The sequence below is a fragment of the Lemur catta genome, chromosome 2 (assembly GCF_020740605.2).
Source record: "Lemur catta isolate mLemCat1 chromosome 2, mLemCat1.pri, whole genome shotgun sequence".
Taxonomy (NCBI): domain Eukaryota; kingdom Metazoa; phylum Chordata; class Mammalia; order Primates; family Lemuridae; genus Lemur; species Lemur catta.
In genome coordinates, this window is record NC_059129.1 from 146,765,551 (window position 1) to 146,789,633 (window position 24,083).

The 24,083-nt window shown below is 42.0% G+C and overlaps 2 protein-coding genes across 9 annotated transcripts in view; one reads left to right on the forward strand and one right to left on the reverse strand.

Moving 5' to 3' along the window:
• Window positions 1-227: 227 nt before the first annotated feature.
• Window positions 228-15,028, reverse strand: DYNLT2 (dynein light chain Tctex-type 2). Its single transcript, XM_045544752.1, has 4 exons — window positions 14,858-15,028; window positions 7,739-7,945; window positions 2,568-2,726; window positions 228-446 (listed from the first exon to the last, which is right to left on the reverse strand). The coding sequence occupies exons 1-4, from the start codon at window positions 14,963-14,965 to the stop codon at window positions 336-338; spliced, it is 585 nt and encodes a 194-aa protein (XP_045400708.1). The 5' UTR covers window positions 14,966-15,028; the 3' UTR covers window positions 228-335.
• Window positions 15,029-15,124: 96 nt separating this feature from the next.
• ERMARD (ER membrane associated RNA degradation) overlaps window positions 15,125-24,083 on the forward strand; it is a 35,956-nt gene continuing 26,997 nt past the window's right edge. Inside the window, exons 1-8 of one of the 8 annotated variants that reach the window (XM_045544739.1) lie at window positions 15,134-15,170; window positions 16,759-16,851; window positions 18,135-18,300; window positions 19,406-19,545; window positions 20,750-20,851; window positions 21,146-21,235; window positions 22,986-23,083; window positions 23,539-23,675. In XM_045544739.1, coding sequence (XP_045400695.1) covers window positions 16,828-16,851; window positions 18,135-18,300; window positions 19,406-19,545; window positions 20,750-20,851; window positions 21,146-21,235; window positions 22,986-23,083; window positions 23,539-23,675 — 757 coding nt within the window. In that variant the 5' untranslated portion in view covers window positions 15,134-15,170; window positions 16,759-16,827. Of the gene's footprint in view, window positions 15,171-15,257; window positions 17,121-18,134; window positions 18,722-19,405; window positions 19,546-20,749; window positions 20,852-21,145; window positions 21,236-22,985; window positions 23,084-23,538; window positions 23,676-24,083 lie in introns of those variants that run through there. The other 7 variants (XM_045544740.1, XM_045544743.1, XM_045544741.1 and 4 more) reach the window with 7 other exon arrangements.

Below are 24,083 nucleotides of genomic sequence, written 5' to 3' on the forward strand. Positions count from 1 at the left end.
CATCTTAATTTCCTGTAGAAAATTCTAATTTTCTTAAATGTAAAAAGAATGATAAATATTTTCCCTATATTATAATCCACTATAAGAATTCATATATACATACATATACACACACTTTTTATAACACTTTGGGGAAACAGAATGTTAATAAATATAACTAATGGATGTAAATGTAAAAATCTAGCTTTTACTTTGCTGTTACAAGAATACAATTAAAAAGCCTCAATTGGAAATAAGAATGTAGATAATCAAAACTACTGTGAGCTTTAAAATCTATAAATTTCATTTATGTTTGAAAAGTTGGGAAGTAAACACTGTTGAGTCCACGTAACAAGCTATTCACAGTAAAGACCAAACACCAAGGCCAAGGCCACATAGGACTCGGTTTCGTGTTTAGCTGCGACCCAGCTGTCCCATGCGACATCCCAGATCCCTCTGCTGGCAATCTGTGAGAAAGAGTTTTAAAAAACCACATTTGGATTGAACTTGTTAAGAATTTCTTGTCAAATCTACACTAGTTTGATTTTTAAGTTACATTTAAGACGTAATTTGTCAAATTTTCCATTGCATGAAAAAACTCGAGAGTGATGCTACCTCAGCCACCCTTCTTGCCTCCAGGAGGCCGGCAGTTCTCTAGCTCAGAGACCCTCTCCTAGAGAGTCGGGGCAGGAACAGACGGCCTCCGCGAAGGGGTCTCCTAGCTCTGCATACCGCCCTACTCTGCGGTACAGTCCATGACAAGGAATTCTTCCCACCGCTGAAAGATTTACAACTAGTTTGTTAGGACTTTGTGTTGAGATGAAGAAATGGCATTGATTACACAAGTAGGTGGTTGTAGAAAATCCTAACTTCTTTTCTCCACTTACAAAGACATACATGATCTGACTACAGCACAATCTCTGTGGTGTAGCTAAAATGGCCACAGATTCTTTGTGGCTTGTCCTATCGAGGAGTTGACTTTACTTCCTCACCTCTTGAATGTGAGTTGGACTTGTGACTTCCTTTGACCAGTGTGACACTGTGCAACTTCAAAGCAAGGACTTCAGAGGTCTTGCAGCTTCCACTTTCACCCTTGTGGAGCCCTGTGCCAAGACCCCCACGCCAGAGAGCCCACTCAACCTACTGGCGGGTGGTGGCACATGTGGGAGAACCCAGGTGCCCCTGCCAACAGCCAGACCAACCGCCAGACATGTGAGAGGAGCCATCCTGGGCTCCAGGCCCAGCTGCATCACCAGAGGGCTGCAAGTCATCAGCAAGACCAGCGGAAAACCAAGCAGCTGCTCCAGGCCGAGCTGACCCACAGAACTGTGAGCAGATACATGGCTGCGGTTTGGAGCTACTAACTTCTGAGGCAGTTTGTAGCGCAGTAGTGTAGCTGCCACGGTCCCCCAGCCACACTGGTTTACCAAACACCCCAAGCTCATCCCTGCCTCAGGATCTTTGCACTAGAAGTTGTCTGTGCTGGAAACTTCCTCCCTCATCTCCAGTACAGCTGGTCCCTTCTTGCCACGCGGACATCAGAGGATCTTCCCTTCTCTAGACAACCCTAAGTGGCCACTCTGTCACTCTGTCATATCCCTATGTAATCCCTTCAGGGCACTTATCACCATCTGGAGTTTCCCTGTTACTCGAGTGTGTGTCGGACGTGCTAGACCTCTCCAGGAGCGGCCTCTGCCCGCTCCCCTCTGCGCCTGCCATACCCCTCACTCCGCCATGAAGCCTCCAAGACGGATCCAAACAGTTTTCTCCCTTTCTCTCTAGCTCCCACGTATTCACTGTCAACGCCCTGGACACGTCATCTTTTTATTTATAAGTAATGTTAATAACAGCCTTACTGTTTATCAAGGGTGCTGTGCTAGTGACTATGTTAAGGATCCTCATGACAGCTCTAAAAACTCAGTTTTATCATCACCATTTTATAGATGAGAAAAACTATACCAAGGCCACAGCTATGGAGTGTCGCTGCCTCGATTTCCGCCAGCGCCTCTGACTCCAAACCCAGGCTGTTTACGTTGTCCACACCACTTTCTTTCCTTAAATTCTACACTGTGCTGTGCTCTTTCCTTCACACGGTAAAACCCCTTGAGAATCAGGGTCCGAGTCTCCTCATTCTTGGTACTTTCCTCAGGACCTGATGCCCATTAGTGCCCAATTACTGGTTAATTAACTTAAATGACATAAAATTGTCAAAACTGGTACGATCAAGGAAGAGAATAACCATGCAATTTAATAAATTATTAATAGCAAATTGCTATTTGTATGTTAGTACTTTTTAAATAATTTGAAATTTATTTATAATTAAATTTATAATCAATTATATATAATACAATATATACATGTTTTATGTATATTAATATCCATTCATAACATGATCATAATTTATTTATAATATAATCATGTTATAATTTATTTACAATTAGATAAAATATATTTAACAAAATGATCCTTCTGTTCAAGAGGTGCCCCAGGCTGCCCGGAGTGCCTTGATACAGCTCAGATTCCTGGGGAGGAGAGACTCTGCAGTTCTAAATGCCAGATCCTTGATGGGGGGGTGGGGTGCTACTTACATTTATTGCCTGACCAGTCTTTTGAGTAAATAATACTTTTATAATGAACTTATAACGGTGGTACCCAAATTCTTTGACCGCTAACAATATGCGGTCTGCCAATTCAAGCGACAAATGAGAGAAGACTTTGTCATCATATTTGACATCTTTAAGACTTTCCTTTAAAAAAAATTTAAGAAAAATATTTTAATTTTCAAAGCAAATATTTTCTATATAAAAATTCAAGTAGAAAACATGTTTAAATGATACATATAACTGTTTAGAAAATACATATATTCCTACCAAATAATATTAAGTAAATCTTATGCTTACCAACTGATTTCAATAACAATTTTAAAGAAAAAGTTCACTTTGGTTTTTAAATTATGTTTGCTCTTCATTATCAACACTTAAGCGCTAAGTTGTATTTACTAGATCCCTCTTCTAAGTAGTTATTAGAGAGACACAAGGGGAATTTTAAAAGGCTTCTAGAAATTCTTAAGTAAAGTCACCTTTTAAAATTTACGTATGTCAAAATTCGGATTTGGATTTTCCTAAAGCAAGGCCACTGCTTTAGGTCACCCAAGCCTGTCCGTGGGCTTGCACAAAACCCCTTCTTTCCAACCTTCCCTTGTGGCTTCTCACACCGCTGCTTTTTTTTTCTTTGACCTCCAAGAAAATGAAAATGAAATCAAAGATTTCTAATCATGTTTATTAGTGAATTGATGTACAGCTTGGAGGGGATGGATGTGGCTCACAGGCTACTACTCTTTCTTACAAACCGCGGGCAGACCTGGGCCACCTAGTGGCAGGCCACGCATGCCTTTGACGGACTGGCATGGCGTGGGCACCAGCGACTCAGCGCTGGCTTGCTCTTGGTTCTAGTGAAAACAAATGGACCCCACACCAGCTAACTTCATAGAAATGTAAAACCAAAGAGGTTGTCTTTTTTTTTTCTCTTTTGGTTACCTTCTAGAATGCTTCTGGATCTAAAGCTGGGTCTAGAAGCATTGACTTCCCTCAGGCATTCGGCTGTGGCTCTATCTTCCCGACACTCAGCATCTGTGCTCTCATCTGACTCTTACTCAACCTCAGACTCGGTCTTTTCTGAGAATAAATTCAACCCACTGCTTGTGTCTAGGAACCACTCCAACCCCGTGTGCTGACTTATAACCTTGACCAGCAGAGCCCTGTGGGTGTTTCCTTAAACCTGAGCTCTAAAAAGTGGGTTATCTACAACCAGCAAAATTTGTATGACAACTCTGCTCCCTTAGTGTTTTTTTAAAAGACAATCAAATTGGGCATGTTTGTCTTTGGTTGGCAATTACCGCAGCCACTTCATTTATTCATGTTAGTTGTCTTACACCTTTAAGCTCATGAATTGGCGATTAAGCCTAAGTACATAATTTTAGGAACTAAAACTAGAGAATAAATTCCTTAAACCCAAGAGATGATCCTAGCTACTTCCAGGTTTTCTCAAACTTCCTTTTATGTCACTCCCCACACCTCATAGGTGCCAATGCTCCAATACTCTCCCTTCCCATCTGTACCCCAAATACCTCTTGGGGCTGGGGGCTCATGGTCCTGTTCTACTGGCACTTACCTGGATTCCTGAGTTCAGGTATGAGGTTGCCCAGAGAGCCCCACGTAAAGCCTTGAAGGCTTTTAATTGAAATGAACAGGTCATGGAGGACACTCCACCTTCTCCCAGCCAGAGGGATCGTCTTCCTCTGCCCACCCCTTTGTTCCTGCTCACCCCCACTTGCCAGGCTCTTCTGCTTGCCTAAGAGAAGCCAGGCTTTAGCTACCTAAGTCCCCCTTTTTAATAAATAATGTACACTTGCTACAGCAAGATACCCACAAGCTCCATCCACGTATAGTATTTTAATGACTAAAACTATATCCACTGTTCCCTGAACTTGGGAAAAATCCCTGGCCATTCACCTGCATATTCAATAAGCAGTTCCAGGCCCCGTTATACTCAGTGCAAGTCCATAAATTATAATATGTTAAATGTAACTTGAAATCCTACTATATTCAATAAATTTGAATTCAGCCTGAGGTAGGGTCAAGTGAGAGAAATACCGAAATGCATACTCTTACATCACAAATGTTTGCCATTGGTGTTTAGAGCAGAGAAGCAGGTAATAAATGTAATAAATGATTACTGTATGACATTGAGTTGAATTTATTTTCTGAAACCATGAGCCATAATACCTTTGTCAAATATCATCTGACAATTAATAGTTCCGTTTAGAAATGTATCTACATCTACAGTTAGTAGGTGGTGGGTGCAAGGTGGTACAGAGGATCTAACTAGCCACCCCAATATGCTGCTTTGGGGAATTGACTATTTTTGAGTTAAAGACCCCTGAAAAACAGCAAATGCAAGAAGTGCCCTCTGCCCTTTTTCTTCCTGAAAACAGGAGATAAAATTCCCATGTGAAATATGCTCTCCCTGTACCAGGAGAAAAAAAGACATTTTATGACCAGGGATGGGACGTGGAGACAGAGAGAAATCTCCATAAACAAACCTTGTTAAACGAACCCTTATCTTCCCGGTCACTTTTCCCCAATTATTTGTCCTAGTCCAACCCCCCCTGTCTTGTCACATTTTCACCCTTTACTACCCTTTGTCAAACTAGTATATAAGCTTTTGGCTCTAACTGCTTCGTTGTGCCTTCATTTTCTTGCAAGGGATCCTGCAGACATGTAAAAATTGCTAAATAAAGTTTGCATGCTTTTTTCTTGTTAATCTATTTTATGTCAGTTTAATTAGGTCAGGCAGAGGAGAACTGTTACCTCCCACCTAAATATTCTCCTAACTATGCCTCTGTCCCTGTATCTTAGCCTTCCAGGAAAAAGACTTTAAGTGTCCATAATTTAACAATACAAGACAGTATATTTAAGTGATCAGATAAAGTCAACACTTTTAAACCACCTTTAGGATAGAAACTGCTAAGCATTTTATTTTCCCCAATATTTTGTTATGAAAATATACAAAAATACAGAAAAATAGAAATAACAGTAAAATGAACAAATGGTTAGAAATGTTTTGCTAATTTATCTCCACTTAACACACATATTATTTGTTGTACCATTTGAGAAAATGTATCATGGACAATTCCCATTAGCATGGTTTCCTAACGAGGGCTATCTCTTACAAAATCACAATACATAAAATCACACCAAGGAAATTAACAATTCAATTAAATTAATAACATCTAGTATTGTTTATATTCATATTCAAATTTCCCCAATTGTCCCAAGAAAAAGTTTTGTTTGTTTATTTAAACCAAGGTCTAAGTTCATATAATACTTTTGTAGCTACTTTTGCAGACACTGTCATTGGCCTGTTAAATTTTCACAAGCTACCTTAATTTACATATCTGAAAAATAGATTCTTAGAAAAGTTTCCATTATCCCCAATAGGATGAGTAGAAATGAAGAATTCTAGAACAAAGAGAATTTTAAAATGAAGCATGAGCAGTCTCCACCTGGCAAATAATGCCAGCAGACAGTCACCTTCCTCACACCAGCCATGCTCCTACCCAGTGCCCCAGCTGATTCTTTCTTCAGAGATGTGCACAAATTTAGGAACTTTTATTGAGTGTGCAGATCCAGAATGACAGGGAAAAAAGAGTCTGCAGAGAACAGGAAGCACTGAGAGAATCGACGCTAGGGGAAAACTTCTCCGGTAGGGTTGAAGTCTACACCCCACATTTCTCTTCTTTCCTAGCCTGCTCACTCACTCGTTACACCATCTTAACTTATACCAAGTAGAATATAATTTGTATTAATAAGGGTTCTCATTTAAAGAATTGCTTTTGATATGATTAAAAGGGCATTAGTCATTTACACAAAATAGCATGCTTCCTCGCCAATGGCTGCACACACTAGTGCACACCTTATAAAGTGTATGTGTCGGGGGTGTCAGTAATTTTAAAACAATGAATACGTCTTGAGTGGGACTAGGCTGGGAGGAGTCCCACAAAGAGAACCTTGTCATCAGGAAACTCCTGAGTGCCTGGTTCCCAGAACGAGGGACAAAGGTGAACAGGGGATCCAGAAACAGACATCCTCCAAGCAAACTTCCCGTAACTAAAGTGTGTCATGTGATCCCTTATTAGGGAGGATGGTGAGGGAAACTCTTTCCACCTGAAAAATGTAGCCTTCAGATCCAAAAATGTAAACACTGTTGGTACATTGGTATTAGTATTAGTTTTACAGTATTAGTTATGCAAAACTGAAGAAGCTTTTTTAGGCCAGCCTGGAAACACATGTCTGAGTTTCAAACAACTGTTATAAATGGACTTTAGATTCCAGATTAAAGCTGGGAACTACCTGTTTCTAAGATTTTTTTAAAATATCAGATACAGTAAAAATAGAGCATAAAAATATATTCAGGAACAAATTTCTCACATATATATACATATTCAATATGGTTTTTAAATTAATTTTTCCAAATATGAGAGACACATGAGATCTGAGGGATAACTTGTGGATAATTAAGTGTTGAGTGAAATAACAAAAGAAAATTCCCTTTAATCTAGCTCATATCGTCAGTGGGAAGACCACTGAGTGTGACTACAATTTACTTTGATATTTACAAAGCTAAATGCTACAAAAAATCAGTCAGGGTAATTGTACTGCCATCATTCTTAATATAGTTTATCAAGCCCCGAAAGCCAAGATAATTGTGATAATTTTATGTGTCAACTTGACGGGGCTAAAGGATGCCCAGATAGCTAGTAAAACATTATTTCCAAAGAGTATTTCTGGAACACTTCACATTTGAATCAGTAGACTGAGTAAAGATACCCTGACCAACGCAGATGGGCATTACCCAAGCCATTGAGGGCCTGAATCTAACACAAAGGTGGAAGAAGGGAGAATTTGCTTTCTGCTTGACTCAGGCCATCCATCTTCTCCTGCCCTGGGACACCAGCACTCCAGGTTCTTGGGCCTTTAGACTCAGACTGGGACTTACACCATCGGCTTCCCTAGTTCTCAGCTCTTTGGACTAGGACTGTATTACACCACTGGCTTCCTGGTTCTCCAGCTTGCAGACAGCAGATTGTGGGATCTCCTGGCCTCCATAATTGGATAATAAATCTCATATTTATAATCTCCTATAAGTTGTTTCTCTAGAGAACCCTAATTAATACTATCATATATATCTATCAACCTACCGTCAATATCTGCTGGACTTTAGTTTCTACTGAATGAGCTTGGAATTTCTTCAATGGCTCCATTCTATATGAATTAGCAAACCTTAATTTTGCCAGGGCACTCTTCCATTCTTTACCTGTATCTGCAACTGAGTCATCAAATGGAGGCTCCACATACTGAACATCATGAAATGATTCTCTTAGTCGTTCTCTTAAAATCTGTGTATACTTGGGGGAGGCAGTGACAGAGGCGGGGGGAGAGAGAGAGAGACAGTGCAAGAGACGTTACTTTTTAAATTGTAAAATGAGGCCAGGCATGGTGGCTCAGGCCTGTAACCCTAGCACTCTGGGAGGCCGAGGCAGGAGTATCACTTGAGCTCTGGAGTTCAAGACCAGCCTGAGCAACAGCGAGACCCCATCTCTACTAAAAATAGAAAAATTAGCCAGGCATCACGGTATGCATCTGCAGTACCAGCTACTCAGGAGGCTGGGGCAGGAGGATCACTTGAGCCCAGGAGTTTGAGGTTATAATGAGCTAGGCTCACGCCAAAGCACTCTAGCCCAGGCAACAGAGCAAGACTCTGTCTCAAAAAAGAAAAAAAAAAAAAAAACTGTAAAATGAAATTTTAGATTAAGAACCCTGGTACAGTGGGGCAGGGCTGACATAAAGCTTAGCAATCTGTTGTAAGAGACTTTTAAAATAATATGATCACTGAATCTTAGATTCACTTCTGGCTATCAACTTTGTAAAAGAAGAAAAAAATACATATCTAACCTGTTATCTATACACACAAATAGTAGGGGATAGGGATGTAAGGAAAACCTTTCTTGCTCCCTACTCTGGGGTTATAAAAATATTATCCTTCGTTGTCTTAAATTTTGATTTGTGTTACTTTTATTTATCTTTAAATAAATAATTATTTAGGTAATACATTCCTAAGTCTTAAGTGGAAAGGATATCAGTCCATGCTTTTGACATGCAACATTCTGTGGCATCTAACATGCACTAAAGAAATACTTATTTAGTGCCTGATATGTTCCAGATGAATGCTGTGGCATCTTAAGTGATGAGTTCCTTTTAATAATGGCCAGGAATTTCTTTTTCTTGCCTAATTGTTTGGCTAGAACAATTCTATGTTGAATAGAAGTGGCAAAAGATGACATCCTTGCCTTGCTCCTAGTATAAAAGGAGAAGTTTTCAGTCTTTCACCATTGAGTATGAAATTTGCTGTGGGTTTTTCATATATGGCCTTTATTATATTGAAGTAATTTCCTTCTGTTACTAGTTTGCTGAGTGTTTATATCACGAGTGTAGAATTTTGTACAACGCTTTTCTTCATCAATTGAGATGATCATGTGCTTTATTTCTTCATTCTGTTAACATCGTGTGTTACCTTGATCAATTTTCATATGTTAAATCATCCTTGCATTCCAGGAATAAATTTCACTTGGTATTATGTATAATTGTTTTAATATGATGCTGAATTTGGTTTGCTAGTATTTTATTAAGGATTTTTGCCCCAATGTTAATAATATTGGCCTGTAGTTTTCCTCTCTTGTAGCATCTTTGTCTGGCTTTGTTATCAGGGTAATTCCGACCTTACAGAATGAGTTAAATAGTATTCCCTCTGCTTCTATCACCTGAAAGAGACCGTAGACAATTGGTATAATTTCTTCCCTAAATGTTTAGAATTCACCAATGAACCCATTTGGATCTGGTGATTTCTGCCCTGGAATAGTAACCATTGATTCATTTAAAATATATATATAGGCCCATGGCGATTGTGTATTTCTTCTTGTGTGAGTTGTGGCAGATTGTGTCTCTCAAGGAATGTCGTGTCATCAAATCTGTGGGCATAGAGCTGTTCACAATATTCCTTTCTTATGCTTTTGATGCCCATGGGATTTCTAGTGATATTCCCTCTTGCGTTTCTGTTATTGTGTTCTCCTTTTTTTTCTTAGCATAGCTAGAGGCTTATTGATTTTATTGATTTTTTTAAAGAAACAGCCTTTGGTTTTGATTTCTTTTCAATTTCATTGATTTCTGCTATAAGTTTTATTATTTCTTTTCTTCTGCTTCCTTTGGATTTAATTTGATCTTTTTCCAGTTACTTAAGATGGAAGCTTAAACGATTTACAGCTTTCTTCTTTTCTCATACATGCATGCATTCAATGCTATAAATTTCCCTCTAGGCCGTTTTTGCTGCATTCCACAAATTTTGATTTTTTTTTATTTAGTTCAAAATATTTTTTTCAAATTTCTCTTGAGATTTCTTCATTTTCACAGTGTTGAGCTCTAGCATTTTTCTGGTGCTTTCTTCGGATTTCCACTTCTCTGCTTATATTGTCCATCTGTTTTCATGCTATTTTATCAACTAGAGCCCTTAACATATTAATCACAGTTATTTTAAGTTACCTAATTCCAACATCCCTGCCACATCTGATTCTGATGCTTGCTCCCTCTCTCTTTTGGTTTTCTGTTTTTTCAGTAGGCCTTGTAACTTTTTCTTGATAGCCAAGCATGATTCATTGGGTAAAAGAAACTTCTTAAATAGACCTCTAGTAATGTGGTGGCAACGCATGGGAGGAGAGGAAGCATTTTATAGTCCTATGATTAGGTCTCACCCTTCTAGTGAGCCTGTGCTTCTGGACTGTGAACTTCACAGATATTTCTCGGGTTTTTTCCCCTCCCTGCTTAAGCGGGACAGCATGGCTAGAGGGCTGGAGGTGGGTATTTCCCTTCTCCCACGTCAGTGGGGCCCTGCAAACCCCAGCAGGTCAGGCTCTGGTTAGCTAGTTTTCTTGAGGGCAGATCTTGTGAAGAACAAAGTGCTCTGGCACATTTCAGAAAGGTCCCATTGCACCCCTGGCCAGGGAGTTTGTCTCTAATATTTACTATGATAACCTGGTTCAACTCCTGAAGGTAAAACTCCAGAAAAGTGTGGGGGCCACCCTATGATGGGGTCATCCTGAAGTTTTTAACCTGAGAATTGTCCACTCTTAGCCTCCAGCAAATTATCAATTACATTTAAGGTTTTCAGACCCCAACATTAGTTCCTGTGGTTTCTGCTCTAGTTATGTTGTGATTCTCTGTATCCACCCGTCACTCCCATTTTGGGGGCAAGTTTTCTCTGTCACCTCATTTCTCTTATGAATCTAAGAGGAGTTAATTCTTCAGTTTGTTCAGCTTGTTACTTGTTAGGAAGGAGTGGTGACTTCAAGCCCCTTGCATGTAGAACTGGAAGCCAGAAGTCTTACTTTTGTTTTTGAAAGATATTGTAGCTTGGTATAGAATTCTAGGTTCAAAGCCATTTGCTTTCAGTACTTAAAAATGATGCCTCAATGTTTTCTGTCTTGCTTTGCTTTTCACAATAAGTCTGCTGTCATTTTGTCTTCATTTCTATGTAAATAATGTTTCTCTTTTTCTAGTTGCCTTTAAATTTTTAAAATCACTGGTTTCAAGCAATTTGATTATTTTGTGTCTTCGCTAATTTTCTTCATGTTTCCTGTGCTTGGAGTTCACTAAGCTTCTTGGATTGATAGCTTTATAGTTTTCATCAAATTTGAAAATTTCTCATCCATTATTTCTTCAAATATTTGTCCTCTCTCCCCTCATATGGAAACTCAAATTATATTAATAAGAACATTAGATTGCTTGAAGTTCTCCTACAGCTCTGATAACCTCTAATATTTTTTCAATCCCCCCCCCATTTCTACATCTCTAAATTCACTAGTCCTTCCTCTACAGTTCTGAATTTGTTAATTCTATTCAGTGTATTTTCACCTCTGCCACTGTATTTTTCATCTATGGAAGTCTGATTTGGATTTGACATGCTCAATCTTTCTCTACATACTTAAATATATGGAATGTAATTACAATAACTACTTCATATTATATAATGACTGCTTTGATAGAAACTAACAGAATGACTTTTATCATAAGTACTTTAAGTCTTTTTATACCAATTTTATCTTTGTGTTATTTGGGCCCTGTTTTCATCATTTCTTCTCATTTTGTATTTTATTTTCCTCCTTCTTTGTAGGTCTGCTAATGTTTCCCTGGAGACCAGATACTGTGAGTTTTACCTTCTCGTATGCTGGGTATTTTTGTACTCCTAAAAACATTCTTGAGCTTTCTTCTAGGATGTAATAATTTGGAAACAGTTTAATTCTCTTGAGCCCTGCTTTTCCGCTTTGATAGACCAGATTAGAAAAAATTTTATGTCTGAGCTATTTTTCCCCCACACTACTGAGGCAATACACTTCTTAGCACTCTAACCAATCTCCACCTCAGGTGGTTTCCTCACTACATGCACTGATGCACTAAGCTCAACACTCAAGGGAAACCCTCTGCAGATCTCTGGAGCCGTCTATACAGCCCTGTCCTTTCCAATACTCTGCCCTGAAGTCTTATGCTGCCTTGATCTCTCCAGACTCCTAATTCCTGTTCAACTAAGGAAGGCCTCTCCCTGTGCTGTGGCCTGGAAACTCTTACCAGGCAGTTAAGTTGGGGGGCAACATTGGGGTTCACCTTACCTACTTTGCTCTCAGGTATCACTACCCTGTGTTACCTGACATTCAATCGATGCAAACAATTACTCTACACATTTTTTGTTATTTTAAGTAGTTTGGGGTTGGAGTTACTTCACGTTGCCTGTAAGTTCCTCATCAGAAATGAATCTGCTGTTTTGATCATCTGTCAGACTTCTGTGCCTATCTTTTAATTGTAGAAGAGGCATTATTAACTCCCCAAACTTCCTAAAATCATTTTGGTCTTGTTTATTAAAAGAATACTTTTCTACAATAGTGATCGCCATCTTCTTTTCCACAATATACTCAAGGGATACAACTACATACTGTCATTAACAGTGGCTCCCAGCTGCAACGATTCTCAAGGGAATGGGACATGAATGTATGGCCTAAGAATAACCATCAGTGATTCTAATACGCTGAAAACCCACATCTCCACCATTTCTTCTTTATGTACAATACTGGCCATCTGGCTTTGTATAGTCATTTTTAAGAGTATTTTATTCCTTTTATTAAGGAAGAATCTTATAATCATTTTTTTTAAATTAGGAATAAGTTTTAAATATAACCAACTTTTTGGCATCTACTAATACAACCTAAGTTTAATTATTTAAACTGTTGATGTGGCATTTCGTTACACTGAGCCTACTTATATTCCTAAAATAAGCTAAGCTTGGTGATATCATTACTTTTATTTCTAAATGCTATTTGCTAGTGTTTAAAAATTTTCAAATGTGCACAAGTGAAACTAATCAAGTTCTCAATATTTGGTAATCCACTTAAGGTTTTGGGACCTTCAGTTGCAAGCAATAGGAACTGATTCTTAAGCAAAAATGTAGTTTCTTGGAAAGGTATAGAGTAGTTCACAGAATGGAAGAGAAGGCTAAAGAATCAGATTCAGAAAGTCACGTGGGGCATTTCAGCTTGCCACCTTCAATTTGAATAAACCTCAACCATTTTATTTATGTTATTCCAGATTTCATCCAATTAGTCTAGTGTGGGCGTCCTCCTCACTACAAAGTTAAGGACAGTGGCCGACAATCCCACCAAATCACTATTCAATGAGGGATAAGTTATTCTCTGAAACTAATCTGAGGTGAACACTGGAAGAAAAGAAATGGATGCAGGACAGACAAAACCAAGAGATGTTCATACTGATTAAACTGTGTCCTAATTTTTCCTATGCTCAGAAATATGGAAATTACCAGCTACCTGAAAGTTAGAAATGACTATCTTCAGATAACATTTAGTGAGCATTTGTGGAATCCTCTCTCAATTTCTTCCCAATTATTGATCTATTCAATCTAACGGGTCTATTCAGTTTAGAAAGACTAGATTTTAAAGATGGCTATATCACAGCCATATCAAATAAGCAGTAACTGCTTTGGTCCATGTCCCCTCACTCCCAGATTTTAGCCTATTTACCAAGCACACCTATGTCTCTCATGGAGTTCAGGTTCATTCAATTTTCCAAATCATTTCAGACCTTTAAAAGGCATTATGTTTATGAAAGTCACCCTTGTCTGCCTCAAAATACAGAAATGATTCTTTACTGCTGGTGACCTCAGACTTATTGTCAGGCAATACAGCACTGTGTGTGGAGACATGACGTTGGAAGTCCAACGGATTCAGGTTTCTAGCCTTGCTCTGCTCTTTTTCTTAGCTGTGTAAACTTGGCCTGTTTACCCTTTTTCCTTTAGTTTGTTCTTTCCTCAATAAACCGTAGACACCAAAGAGACATCATTAGAACCTGAAATGTTGCCATTACTTTTTTTTTAGAATTCTTTTTGTTATTTGGGAGTAATCTTGAAATGTTTCAGGGTCTTCAAAAATTGTTGTTTTGCCTGTCATCTCTGTCTTCTTCCTATTATGGATCCCATGAAGTATGAAAAGAAACCACGACAGACAAGTGGACTGAGTTCCAGGACACAGGTTCTAGTCTCAGTTCTATTATTAAAAAGTCTTTGCATTCTTAGGCAAATTATTTTTCTCTTAAAGTCTCAATAAAAGATGGAGTCCTGATTAATGATTTTGAAAGTATGATCACACAGTAATACTGGTGTTGTGTCACCAATAAAATAATGACCTTTTCCATTAATATCTGACAATAAGTTAATGGAGAGTGTATAGATTCAATTTAACTTTTTTTGTCTGCATATTCTCCAAATACCGAGACGGCTGATGTTTTAAAAAAAAAAAAGTCAAAACACCTCATTCTTGTGTTTGGTTTGTCAGATTATTTTTTCTAAACATGGCATACACTTATTTCTGGTTGGCAAAGTTGCCTCTGTACGCGTGGTGGCACTAAACAGCCTAAGATCACGTGTTTCTGTAAAAAGCAACGCTCCTCGCAGATCACTCGGGACATCTGCGAGCTGAGCAAGCCTGAGAAGCGAAGCTGATCCTGCCAGCACTCTTTGAATCGGCTACTGCAGGGCTCCGCGGCCTCGACTGAAGACACCCGGCACTCGCTCCGAGGCGCCCCGCACCCCGCCCGGGCCCGGGAAGGGGAAGGAGGAGGCGCGCCTGCCCCGCGGGCGGCGGCGCGGACGGCCGAGGAGCCGCTCGCAGCTGGAAAGCCGCCTCGGTCCCCCGTGGTCCCGCACTCACGGCCTCCTTCTCGAACATGCTAGGCCTCCTTTCTTTCCTGGGCGTCGAAGACGGCTGCTGAGCCGCCTGGCTCGGGGTCGGCTTTCCGCCTCGGCCTCGCTTCTCCATTTCGTTCTGCGTTACTCCACGCCCAGCCCTCCCCGCCTCCACCGGCCACCAGGCGCCTCCGCCGCTTCCCGCGAGAGCGGAAGTCCCGCGCCTGCGCCGCGTGCGGCCGGAAATGCCGTCCGGTGTAGCTCGGCAGCCCGGAAGGGACTGGGCGAGGCGCTGCGTCATCCGCGCGCGCCGCGGCCTCGGGCCGGAAGTTATGGAGGTAGGGCGGGCTGGCGCGCGGCGGGAGGGGGCGTCCGCGGGGGCCGGCGGTCGTGCCCCCGCGTCTCCGCCGTTTCCCGGGGCGGGCTCGAGCGTGTGCGGGCGCGGGGCTGGGGCCGCGCCCAGCTCTGCCCTGGCCGGCGCTCGCAGAGCCCCTTCGGGCAAAGGCGGAAAGCCTGGTCTGCGCGGCTCCCGACCGCTGGGCGGACCTGGTCCTGCGCAGTTGCCTCGCAATAAGGAGTGTAGTCGTTTTCCTCCCGCGGGATATTAAATATCGAACATCTGGAGTCAACGATAGCTGTTTTTGAGTACCGTGTGCTCATTAGCGCAATCCTGCCGCTCCATCTGACAGTTAAGATTTTCAAGGCAAGAGGTAGTAAGAGGTTGAGGAAGGACACAAGCTCAAGTCTAGCAGCAAAGCGCAGGCCGGTTCCCGTGCCCAGCCGACCTGGGCGAGGCACGGAAATAATCACGGAAGGCCGGCGTGGGTGGGCGCACGCACCAGAGCGCTCTCGCAGACGTGCAGGTTTCTGAATTCTAGTCGAAAGACGGGCATGTTCGTAACTACAGTACATAGGACGAGGTAGTAAGTGTCATGAGTTACAGTCGGAGTAGTGTAGTATCTGGTATTTATTGATTTGCGGTTGGATTTTATTTCTCAACAGTGGAGTCCTTTCTCATCCAAGAGAGTATGGACTTATAAACTAACCTAGAAGCAAACTTCTAGAGTTGTGTGTTTGTTTGGGGGTGGGAGGGCGCGTGAGTATTAGCACTCCCGAAAGCTGAAGGTCGTGGAGACCGGGGAGTGTATTTCAGCTCAGGGTAGGAAGAGCCAGTCATTCAGTAAACTCTTACTCAGTTATTGTGTGGCAGAGGCATGTCTTGGTGGTAGCAGGGTTGTGTAAGACACGATCTGTGCTCAAGGATCTTACGGTTTGGTTGCGGCTGAGGGAGTATTATATTGGCAGGGCATCTACAATCAAAAGAGAAGACCTTTCTTACAGTCTGAGTTGCTATATCCAGGGCCAGCCTTAGTAGTAGAGTAGATGGGCTTCGATTCTGCCTGTCACCTGCCACCCCAGAACAATAGCTCATTCCTTTAGAGTTTGAATGCTTTTTAAAAATGCAATAACTCCGTTTTGATGTGAAAATTACCCTTGACACTATTTCTGTATCAGTCAGGAGAAAAACAACACTAGCTTTTCAATCGAGTGAATTCAAAGAGTTAACTGTGTATGAGATTGTTAACTAGGTACCTGGAAGGATAAAAAGAGATCTCTGAAAGTATGATGGAGGTGGCAGCTGTGGGGAGCAGTTGCTACCCCCAGGCCTGAGGAAACTAAGGGAAGTGGTTGAAATTAAGACTTTTGAAACTGAGAGGAGGGTTCCTGCATAGCTGAGACTCACATTTCTGAGGAGGGGCTGGTGCTGTTCTTCACGTGTTGGGAAATCTGCAGACTGGATTCAGCAGCTGCAGCGGGAGGTGCTGGGTGAGTCTGAAAGGAGTAGCGTGTGGACAGGGAGCCCGCAGGATGCAGACAGGCAGAAGCAAGTGCCTACTTCCTCCTGCTGTCTTGTCCCCCCTGTAGTGCTCCGCCTGGCTCAGCCCAAGGTGGTCTGCAGAGTCCCAGCCCCAGGATCACAGAGCCAAATAGAGGATGCCAGAGACAGTTGCTTCACAGGTGACATCATTTTCTTAAGGAATGCTTTGACTGTCTGTTAGGACCTGCTGGGATTATTTAAAAACCAGGGCTGAGAGTAGAAAGTGGAGCTCCTAGGGGGCAGGAAGAGTGAACAGGGTAACAGCATGATACTGAGCAGGGTTGGGGAAGTTAAACTGGGCAGCTTCCAAATCAGGAATCTGCTGAGGCTGGATCATCACTGTTACAACACCGTCACCCTTACCAAAGAGCGCTGAGTTCGGTTTTGGACCCAGAAATGTGACTTCTTGGTAGGTTTATACAGTGACCCTAGTGTAATGTGGGATAATAATGAGGATTTTGATTTTATTGAATCATCCATGGAGAAACAGTATGGTTTGTTTGCTGTTTTTCACACTATAGTGGAGGCTTAACTTCACCCATCTTAACTCTTAGTTGGGACAGACCCCTTTAACAAAAGACAGATCAAAAAGAGAAAAACAAGCTTATTAATGCATGGAGCGCACATCAGCAGGGGTAAACCACAAGGAAAAGTAACTTGAAACAGTGGCTTAGAACTGCACTGGTAGAGAATCTGCAACGAAGAACAATATATTTGCAGAGTCATGGCCGGGTACAGAAAAGCTTAGCCTGGTGGGGGAGCGGGAGGCCGGACATTTGCCTATGTGCAAAACTGACAGAGGGAAGTTTGTAGGAAGGTTTGTTTGCAGGTTGCTCTGGTGCCCTCTCTAGGCTTGTAAGAGTCCAAAGTTGTTTCCAAAAAAGTGTAATTTATATCCTGTCTTTAGGTAGAAAAGAGCTTTTCCTTCATTTGCTGTCTCTTATCTTCAGCTGAATTTTTTTTTTATTTCAAAGAGGCATATTTTGGGGTGACATTGTGGTTTTCTTCAACACCATATAGGGAGCCAGAGGTCTGGGCTTTTTTTCCCTTTTTTCACGATGCTTCATTCTGCTTTCCTGTCCCCTTAGAAAGGTGCTTATTTCAGTCACTCTGGAGTAGTAGAGGACCGCCGAAAGGAATAACCCCCGTTCGCAAAACACATTGAGCTTCTGTGACCTCACCTTGACAAAAATGATCCGTAAAATAATTTTAAGTCCTTAAACGTTTCTCATATTGAAAGCATTGACATAGATTAGTTAATATTTTATCACAGTGTTTTAATCATTCAGCTGTCATGTTAGTTAACAGCAGCTGTACCAGAACATTCTGTACTTAAGATAGATAGAATTCTCTTGTGACATATACAATTAATATTCTTATTTTCTTCTCTGTTAAACAGTGCCTTTTATGTTTTATTTTCCAGCCGTTGATGGTGGACCCTGTCACCACATGTCTCTCTCCCTTAGTGCATGATATGGTCTGTAAACTTGGGTTTGAGCACAGAGATTACTGCGATATCGATAGTGTTGTAGCTCGGAGCGGTCAAGTGTGCTGGAGAGGCATCACCGCCTGTGTGACCTACGAATCAGGTTTGCACTGTTCTCGGTGGTGTTCTGCTGACAGTGTCTTGACTCTGAATCCTTTCTGATCATTGTGTCCTGTTGTGAGAGGACGTCATGATGCAGGCCTGACTCGAAGGAGACAGGGAATCAGCATGAAAAGAGGGGCAGCCTAGGAGGGGTCGCAAGGCGGTAGGGGCTGGTGGGCTGCTGATGGCTGGGTCTCAGGGCCTTAAGGTGATTTCCCATAGAAGTCATGTGAATTAAGGGCACGAGGTGACCAGTGACAGATTATATAGTCATTTTAAATGTCTTTAGATATTCCTGTATGTTTTTTGCAGCAGGGATGGATATTGTTAGGGAAATTTAATAACAGTTATGAACGTTACAAATGAACTATTCTAGCCCAGCAGTTCCATTTCCAGGAATGTGTGAGACAGGTGCATTACAGGTAAGGACATGCCCAAGGTTATTCTTCGCAGCATGGTTTGTAATAGCTAAATTGAAAAATAAGCAAATAATCTAGAAACAGCCAAATTTCAAGCAGTTGGGGATTGGCCCAGTAAATGTGATAAATGCATACAGGGACTGTTACACAGTGCCTAGAAAGAATGCGGGGGCTCGGCTGTTAGAGAAATCTCTGGGCTAAGTGAGAAAAAATAGGAGGACCGTGTTTGTATCTGTCTTTACCCTTTTGTATATTTTGATCATGAACCATGTGGATGTTCAACCCTAAACTTATTTTAAAAATTCATATTATAAAAATGTTCTAGAATAATTCATTGTCATTGGAAATTCCACAGCCGAATAATGTTAAGTAAAAAAATCAGGTTATAAAATTACATGTACAGTGTGAGTCTGGTTTCCTATGTACTTACAGACAGGTAAAGGCATTGAAAAAAATATTTTTCTCCTGTTTGAACCTTTCTGTATTTTCCAGACTCTCTACTGATAGTGTATTTCTCTTTATAATCAGATAATTTATTTTCAACAGCATATAAGTATATCATGTTTAATTGTAAACTAATTGTTGATTTTGTGGAAATTCTATAATTGAAGCACTGTTTCTTCGATGAGTTAGACATTTTTAATCACGTGGTACGGAGCTGGGTACTGAATTTTCTTATCCTCTAAGACCAGAGTCTGGATTACTGGGGAAGTGTGCAGCGGCTGGGCCCCGTGTGTGAAGCTGTCCATTCCCATTTCCTGGCTCTGACCAAGGAGCAGTTCGAAATTCGATATGCACCGTGGTTCCAGTGGACAAGTTTTCCAGAGGTTTGGCTGTTGAATATCCATTAGGAATAAAAGAGTTTGCAAATACTACTTACAGGCCCTTATTACTTGCCAATTTTAAGGAAGACTCCTCCATCCATAGGCATTCCTTCTAACTGTGAAGAAATCTTGAGGCTTGCAAGAGAAACCTGAGCTATTATTCACGGTCTCCAAAGCCTGAGCTGAGAAATGTGCCCATTTGAACAAAGGCGATTTTTGGATTCAGTATCAAAGGATTAGGGGTTGGAGAGGTAGCATTCCATCCATGAGTGCTTATCCTGGGACAGAGGAAAAATGGACCCTCCAGAATAAAAGAGGCTACAAGGAGAGTTGCAGAGTTAGCAAGGTGTTCTTTTTGTTCTTTTTTTGGAGACAGCATCTTGCTCTGTTTCCCCGGCTGGAGTGCGGTGGCATCACCTTAGCTCACTGCAAGTTCGAACTCCTGGGCTCAAGTGATCCTCCTGCCTCAGCCTCCCAAGTAGCTGGGACTGCAGGCATGTGCCACCATGCCCGGCTAATTTTTCTATGTTTAGTAGAGACGGGGTCTCACTCTTGCTCAGGCTAGTCTCGAACTCCTGAGCTCAAGCATTCGTCCCTCCTCGGCCTCCCAGAGTGTTGGGATTACAGATGTGAGCCACCACGCCCGGCCACAAGCTGTACTTACTGGGACTGGAGACAGGGTTGTGTGGTTTGTTAACGGTGGATTGAAGAGGGGAAGGGTAGTTTGGGGCCCAGTCCAAATCTTGGTTTGGTTTTTTTGTTAGTTTTTCATTTCATTCAGCCTGTTAAATGACCACAGTAAAACAGTAGCTATAACAGGTCTAATTCACTGCTGCTCCCTCTGTAATGGCTCTTCTGAGTGGCAGAGTGAGCTGCCTTGTATGTGTTTCTAAGAACTAAACTAAATCCAAAAGGGAAATAAGATGTAGGTCAAAATATTTGACTTTTCAATTCATAGGTATGCTAGATTTATTGCTTTCATTAAACATTTAAATAAAGAACTTTCAGAGAATTCCTTAGATATTAAAATATTTTTCTTGGTTCTTGAGGCATTGTAATATTTATATAGAAAATATTTACTTATACCAAAAAAATAAGTAAGCAACAGCAGTTAATCTTTAGAGGTTAGAATTTCAATAAATGATATTGTTAACTTTGAGAAATATTTCTTGATTGTGAATTCTAATATGTGTCTTATTCTGAACAGTTGTTCCCTGAAATATTTGATGACTTGGAAGGTCTGCAGTCTCCTGCCATTTCTCTTGGCTTAATGAAACTGACGTCATGTCTGGAACGAGCCTTGGGGGATGTGAGTGTGAGAACGCCTTCGTTACCGGTCCATTAAATTATCAGGATGAACATTAAACTTTTTTAGAGTTGCTCTCAGATTTCTTGATTTTAAGTATTTTTTTCCTATAAAATGCAATCATTTGCTATGGATTTTTAATATGAATATTTTTTAATGATTTTTAAGACAAAACTTGGCGCCGAGTATTTTCCCCCTTCATTTGTACACACAGTTGCTTCAGGGATAATGTTTTTTTCTTAACATTTATTGGCTCATCATAATGCAGTCGTTACCCAATTTTTGTTTGAATTTCAGGTATTTTTACTGGTTGGGAAGGATTGCCCCTTTCTTTTAAGAGATCTGCTTGCCTCTGAGGAGCTTGTGCAAGTCTTCGGGCAGTCCGTGGTAAGCTGGTTCACCAAAACTCACCCAGCAAGCAAGTGCAAGACAGTCGGCATTAGCTGTGCTTTTGTGATCGCATCCGTGACCCAAGCACGGTCCTCCTTCCCACCATCCCTTTCACGGTCTCCCTCTCCCAGCACACAGGGGGCTTCCGTGTCCTGAGTGAGAGTCACCCTGGGCTGCTGCAGGAGCAGTCTGAGCATGTTGCTTTAGTCTGTCGTGTGTTAATAATTCTGATACTAACTCAATCCAGAATAAAACTTTAACCGTTTAAAAGAGTGGTATTACAGTTTTATCCTAAGATGTCAATCTTTTTAACATGCAAAATTATGCCTTTGCAGCCATTTAAACTTAAACTAAACTAAACTTAAACTAAAATTGAGATGTTAAAAAATCAGGCAGAGCTGCACACGTTACCAGCATCTCCTTGAGAGCGCCCGGCCGGGAGCCCTAAGCCTCTCGGCAGCGGGTGAGGCGGGGGAGGTGCAGCAGCGCCCGGGGGAGCCTGGGACAGAGGCTGTGCGCGCCAGGCTGTTTGGATGAGCAATCTGCCTTGGGCGGGCACTCCTGTGGACGTGTGCCCCTTGTCAGCTCAGAGATTGTTCTCGTTTGTGGAGAGCATGGAATGAAGATAACATGCAAACTTCTCATGACACTGAGCTCTTAAATTCTGTGTCTTTGCTCTGCTCTTTGTTACCTGCCTGTGTGCTGTCGGCCTTTTGCCTGCCTGCTGCAGCCACTGTCGGCCCCCAGGTGGTCTCACTTGGTCACTGGCATATGTCTTTCTGATTGCCCAGCTGTTGTGCGCAGAGAGGGTTAAAAAATTAATGGGGCGGCGAAGAGCCTTCCTGAAGCCTCATTGAGGAACTGGTGGGTAAACGTCCTTACGTTGAGTCGAATCCCGCTTTGCTGTTTCCGCCTGCTGGCTGTGGTCTCCCCGCTGAGGGAATTTCGGAGTGCGCCCGTTTTCCCTCTCAGTAGCAGCCGCTCACGTGCGTGAAGACAGCTTGCATTTCTTCCTGAGTCTCCCGGAGGCTTAGCTGTTCTTTCTCCTGTGACGTGGTTTTCAGTTGTCTTAGTCTCTGAGCATCTTCTGTTTTTTCTGACTCTCTTCTAAAGTGTAGTGCTCCAAACAGAAGCAGTTACTGCGCTCAGTGTGATGGCTGCGGTCCCGTAGGTGGGTTTGTTCCTCACTTTGCAGGTAGAGAGATGGAAGCAGGCGAGAGGAGCTTCCAGTCGGACGGCCAGGAGGTGGGGCCGGGCAGGAGCCTCGCTGTCCGGCCGTGGCCCTGCGGCCTCTGTTTTACCAGCACACACTGCCCAGTACCCACTTTCTGTTCATCGTCTTCTGTTTTATTTTGCTTAGATGTCAGGCGTGTTCAGCGCACAGTGTTAAAGCTGTACAGCCTGGGGCAGGTCTTAACCCTCTTTACTAACTTTGTAGCCGTTGAAACCTTGGTGTCGCCTTCCTGTGCTTGTGTTTTTCTCATCTGCTTACTGGGATGACAGTGGTACCTTCCTCATAGGTTGTGCTGAGGGCAAGTGCATTGATGAATCCATGAAAATGTGTCTGGCGTGTATTAAGCACTCAATAAATGCTGGTTTTATTATTATTATTACTGCTATGTGCCAGCCCAGACTGTCGGCTCTGTTATTTCTAAAGATGAAAACAAACATCTTGGTATTAATGGGTTTGTTCAGTAATTCCATAATTACCTAACTGTTTAATAATCTCCTGTCCTTGCCGGCTTAGATGGATGTACTGAAAGTCTTCCTCGGCTCTCCGCGCGGCCTCAACCTGCGCAACATCTTATGGCACGGGTTCGCGTCTCCACGGGAAGTTTCCCCAAGGTGAGTTGCCCGTGAAGCAATGTTCCTCCTCTCCGCATCTGCTAACAAGTCTCTTTTATCTTGAATTTCATGGGAAGGAAAGATGTGTTTTGTGAAAGATGAGAGAGTTTTGAGACAGAATTTTGAAGATAAAATGGAATCTTACCAGCTTAGTAACCAGGGTGGTGACAAGATTATGGTCCAGTGACCTAAACCCAGGCGCAGGGGCTGCCCGGGAAGGAAGTGATGCCGGACACATCCCGGGGAGGGCGGCCCTGGGGCTTTGGCTCAGGGGTTTCAGAGATGATGTCGTTCCTCCCAGCTGTTCCTTGCACAGCCTAATCCCTGCATCCAGGCAGAGTTTGTGCAATCTAATCGTGCTTTGCTTTTAATTTCAAACTCTTTGTTGTGAAAGTGAAGCTTTTTACGTGTATGACGCAGTTCACTTTCTGACAGATCTGTGGTGTCTTCCCTAGATACTGTTCAGTGATGGTGTTGCTGACGGCAGGACTGGGCCAGTTACTGAAGAGGTACCTTCAGCAAACCCAGTTTACATTGGCACACCGGTCTTTCGTGACTTTTACAAACTTAGAAGATTTGATCGTTTTTCCTGGCAAGTACTGCGTTTCACGTTTTCCCCCTTAATATCTCTTTGCGAAGATATTTGTAAAGTCAATCAATAGCAGTTAGACTCAAACTCTTGAGGTGAAATGAAGTAGTTATTCTCCTGTGTCGGGATGGCTTTCACAGTTGCCAGAAGGAGCTCTCCCACTTTGCTGTGTGGAACTGTCCCGCTTCCCGCAGTGCCCCCAGGGCTGGGTCTTTGGGAGTCATCACCGTGTGAATCCATGTTGATTTAGAGCTGCTTTATTCCTCAGCTGTGTTGACGTATAAAAATGGTTTAGGGCTGTTTCATAACAGGAGATCATTAAATAGTTAAGTAATTTTGGAATTACTGAATAATTTCCTTCTCCTTTCACCTCTTGTTCCTTTGTGCTCACAGTCATTATGCCAAAAGTGC

Excerpts from the sequence above, each read along its gene's own strand:
- DYNLT2 (XM_045544752.1), bottom strand. The coding sequence starts at position 14,965 with ATGGAGAAGCGAGGCCGAGGCGGAAAGCCGACCCCGAGCCAGGCGGCT. Across the intron at positions 7,946-14,857 it reads GCATGTTCGAGAAGGAGGCC|TATACACAGATTTTAAGAGA; the intron begins GTGAGTGCGGGA and ends GCCTCCCCCAAG. Across the intron at positions 447-2,567 it reads AGACTGGTCAGGCAATAAAT|ATTGCCAGCAGAGGGATCTG; the intron begins GTAAGTAGCACC and ends TCTTTCTCACAG.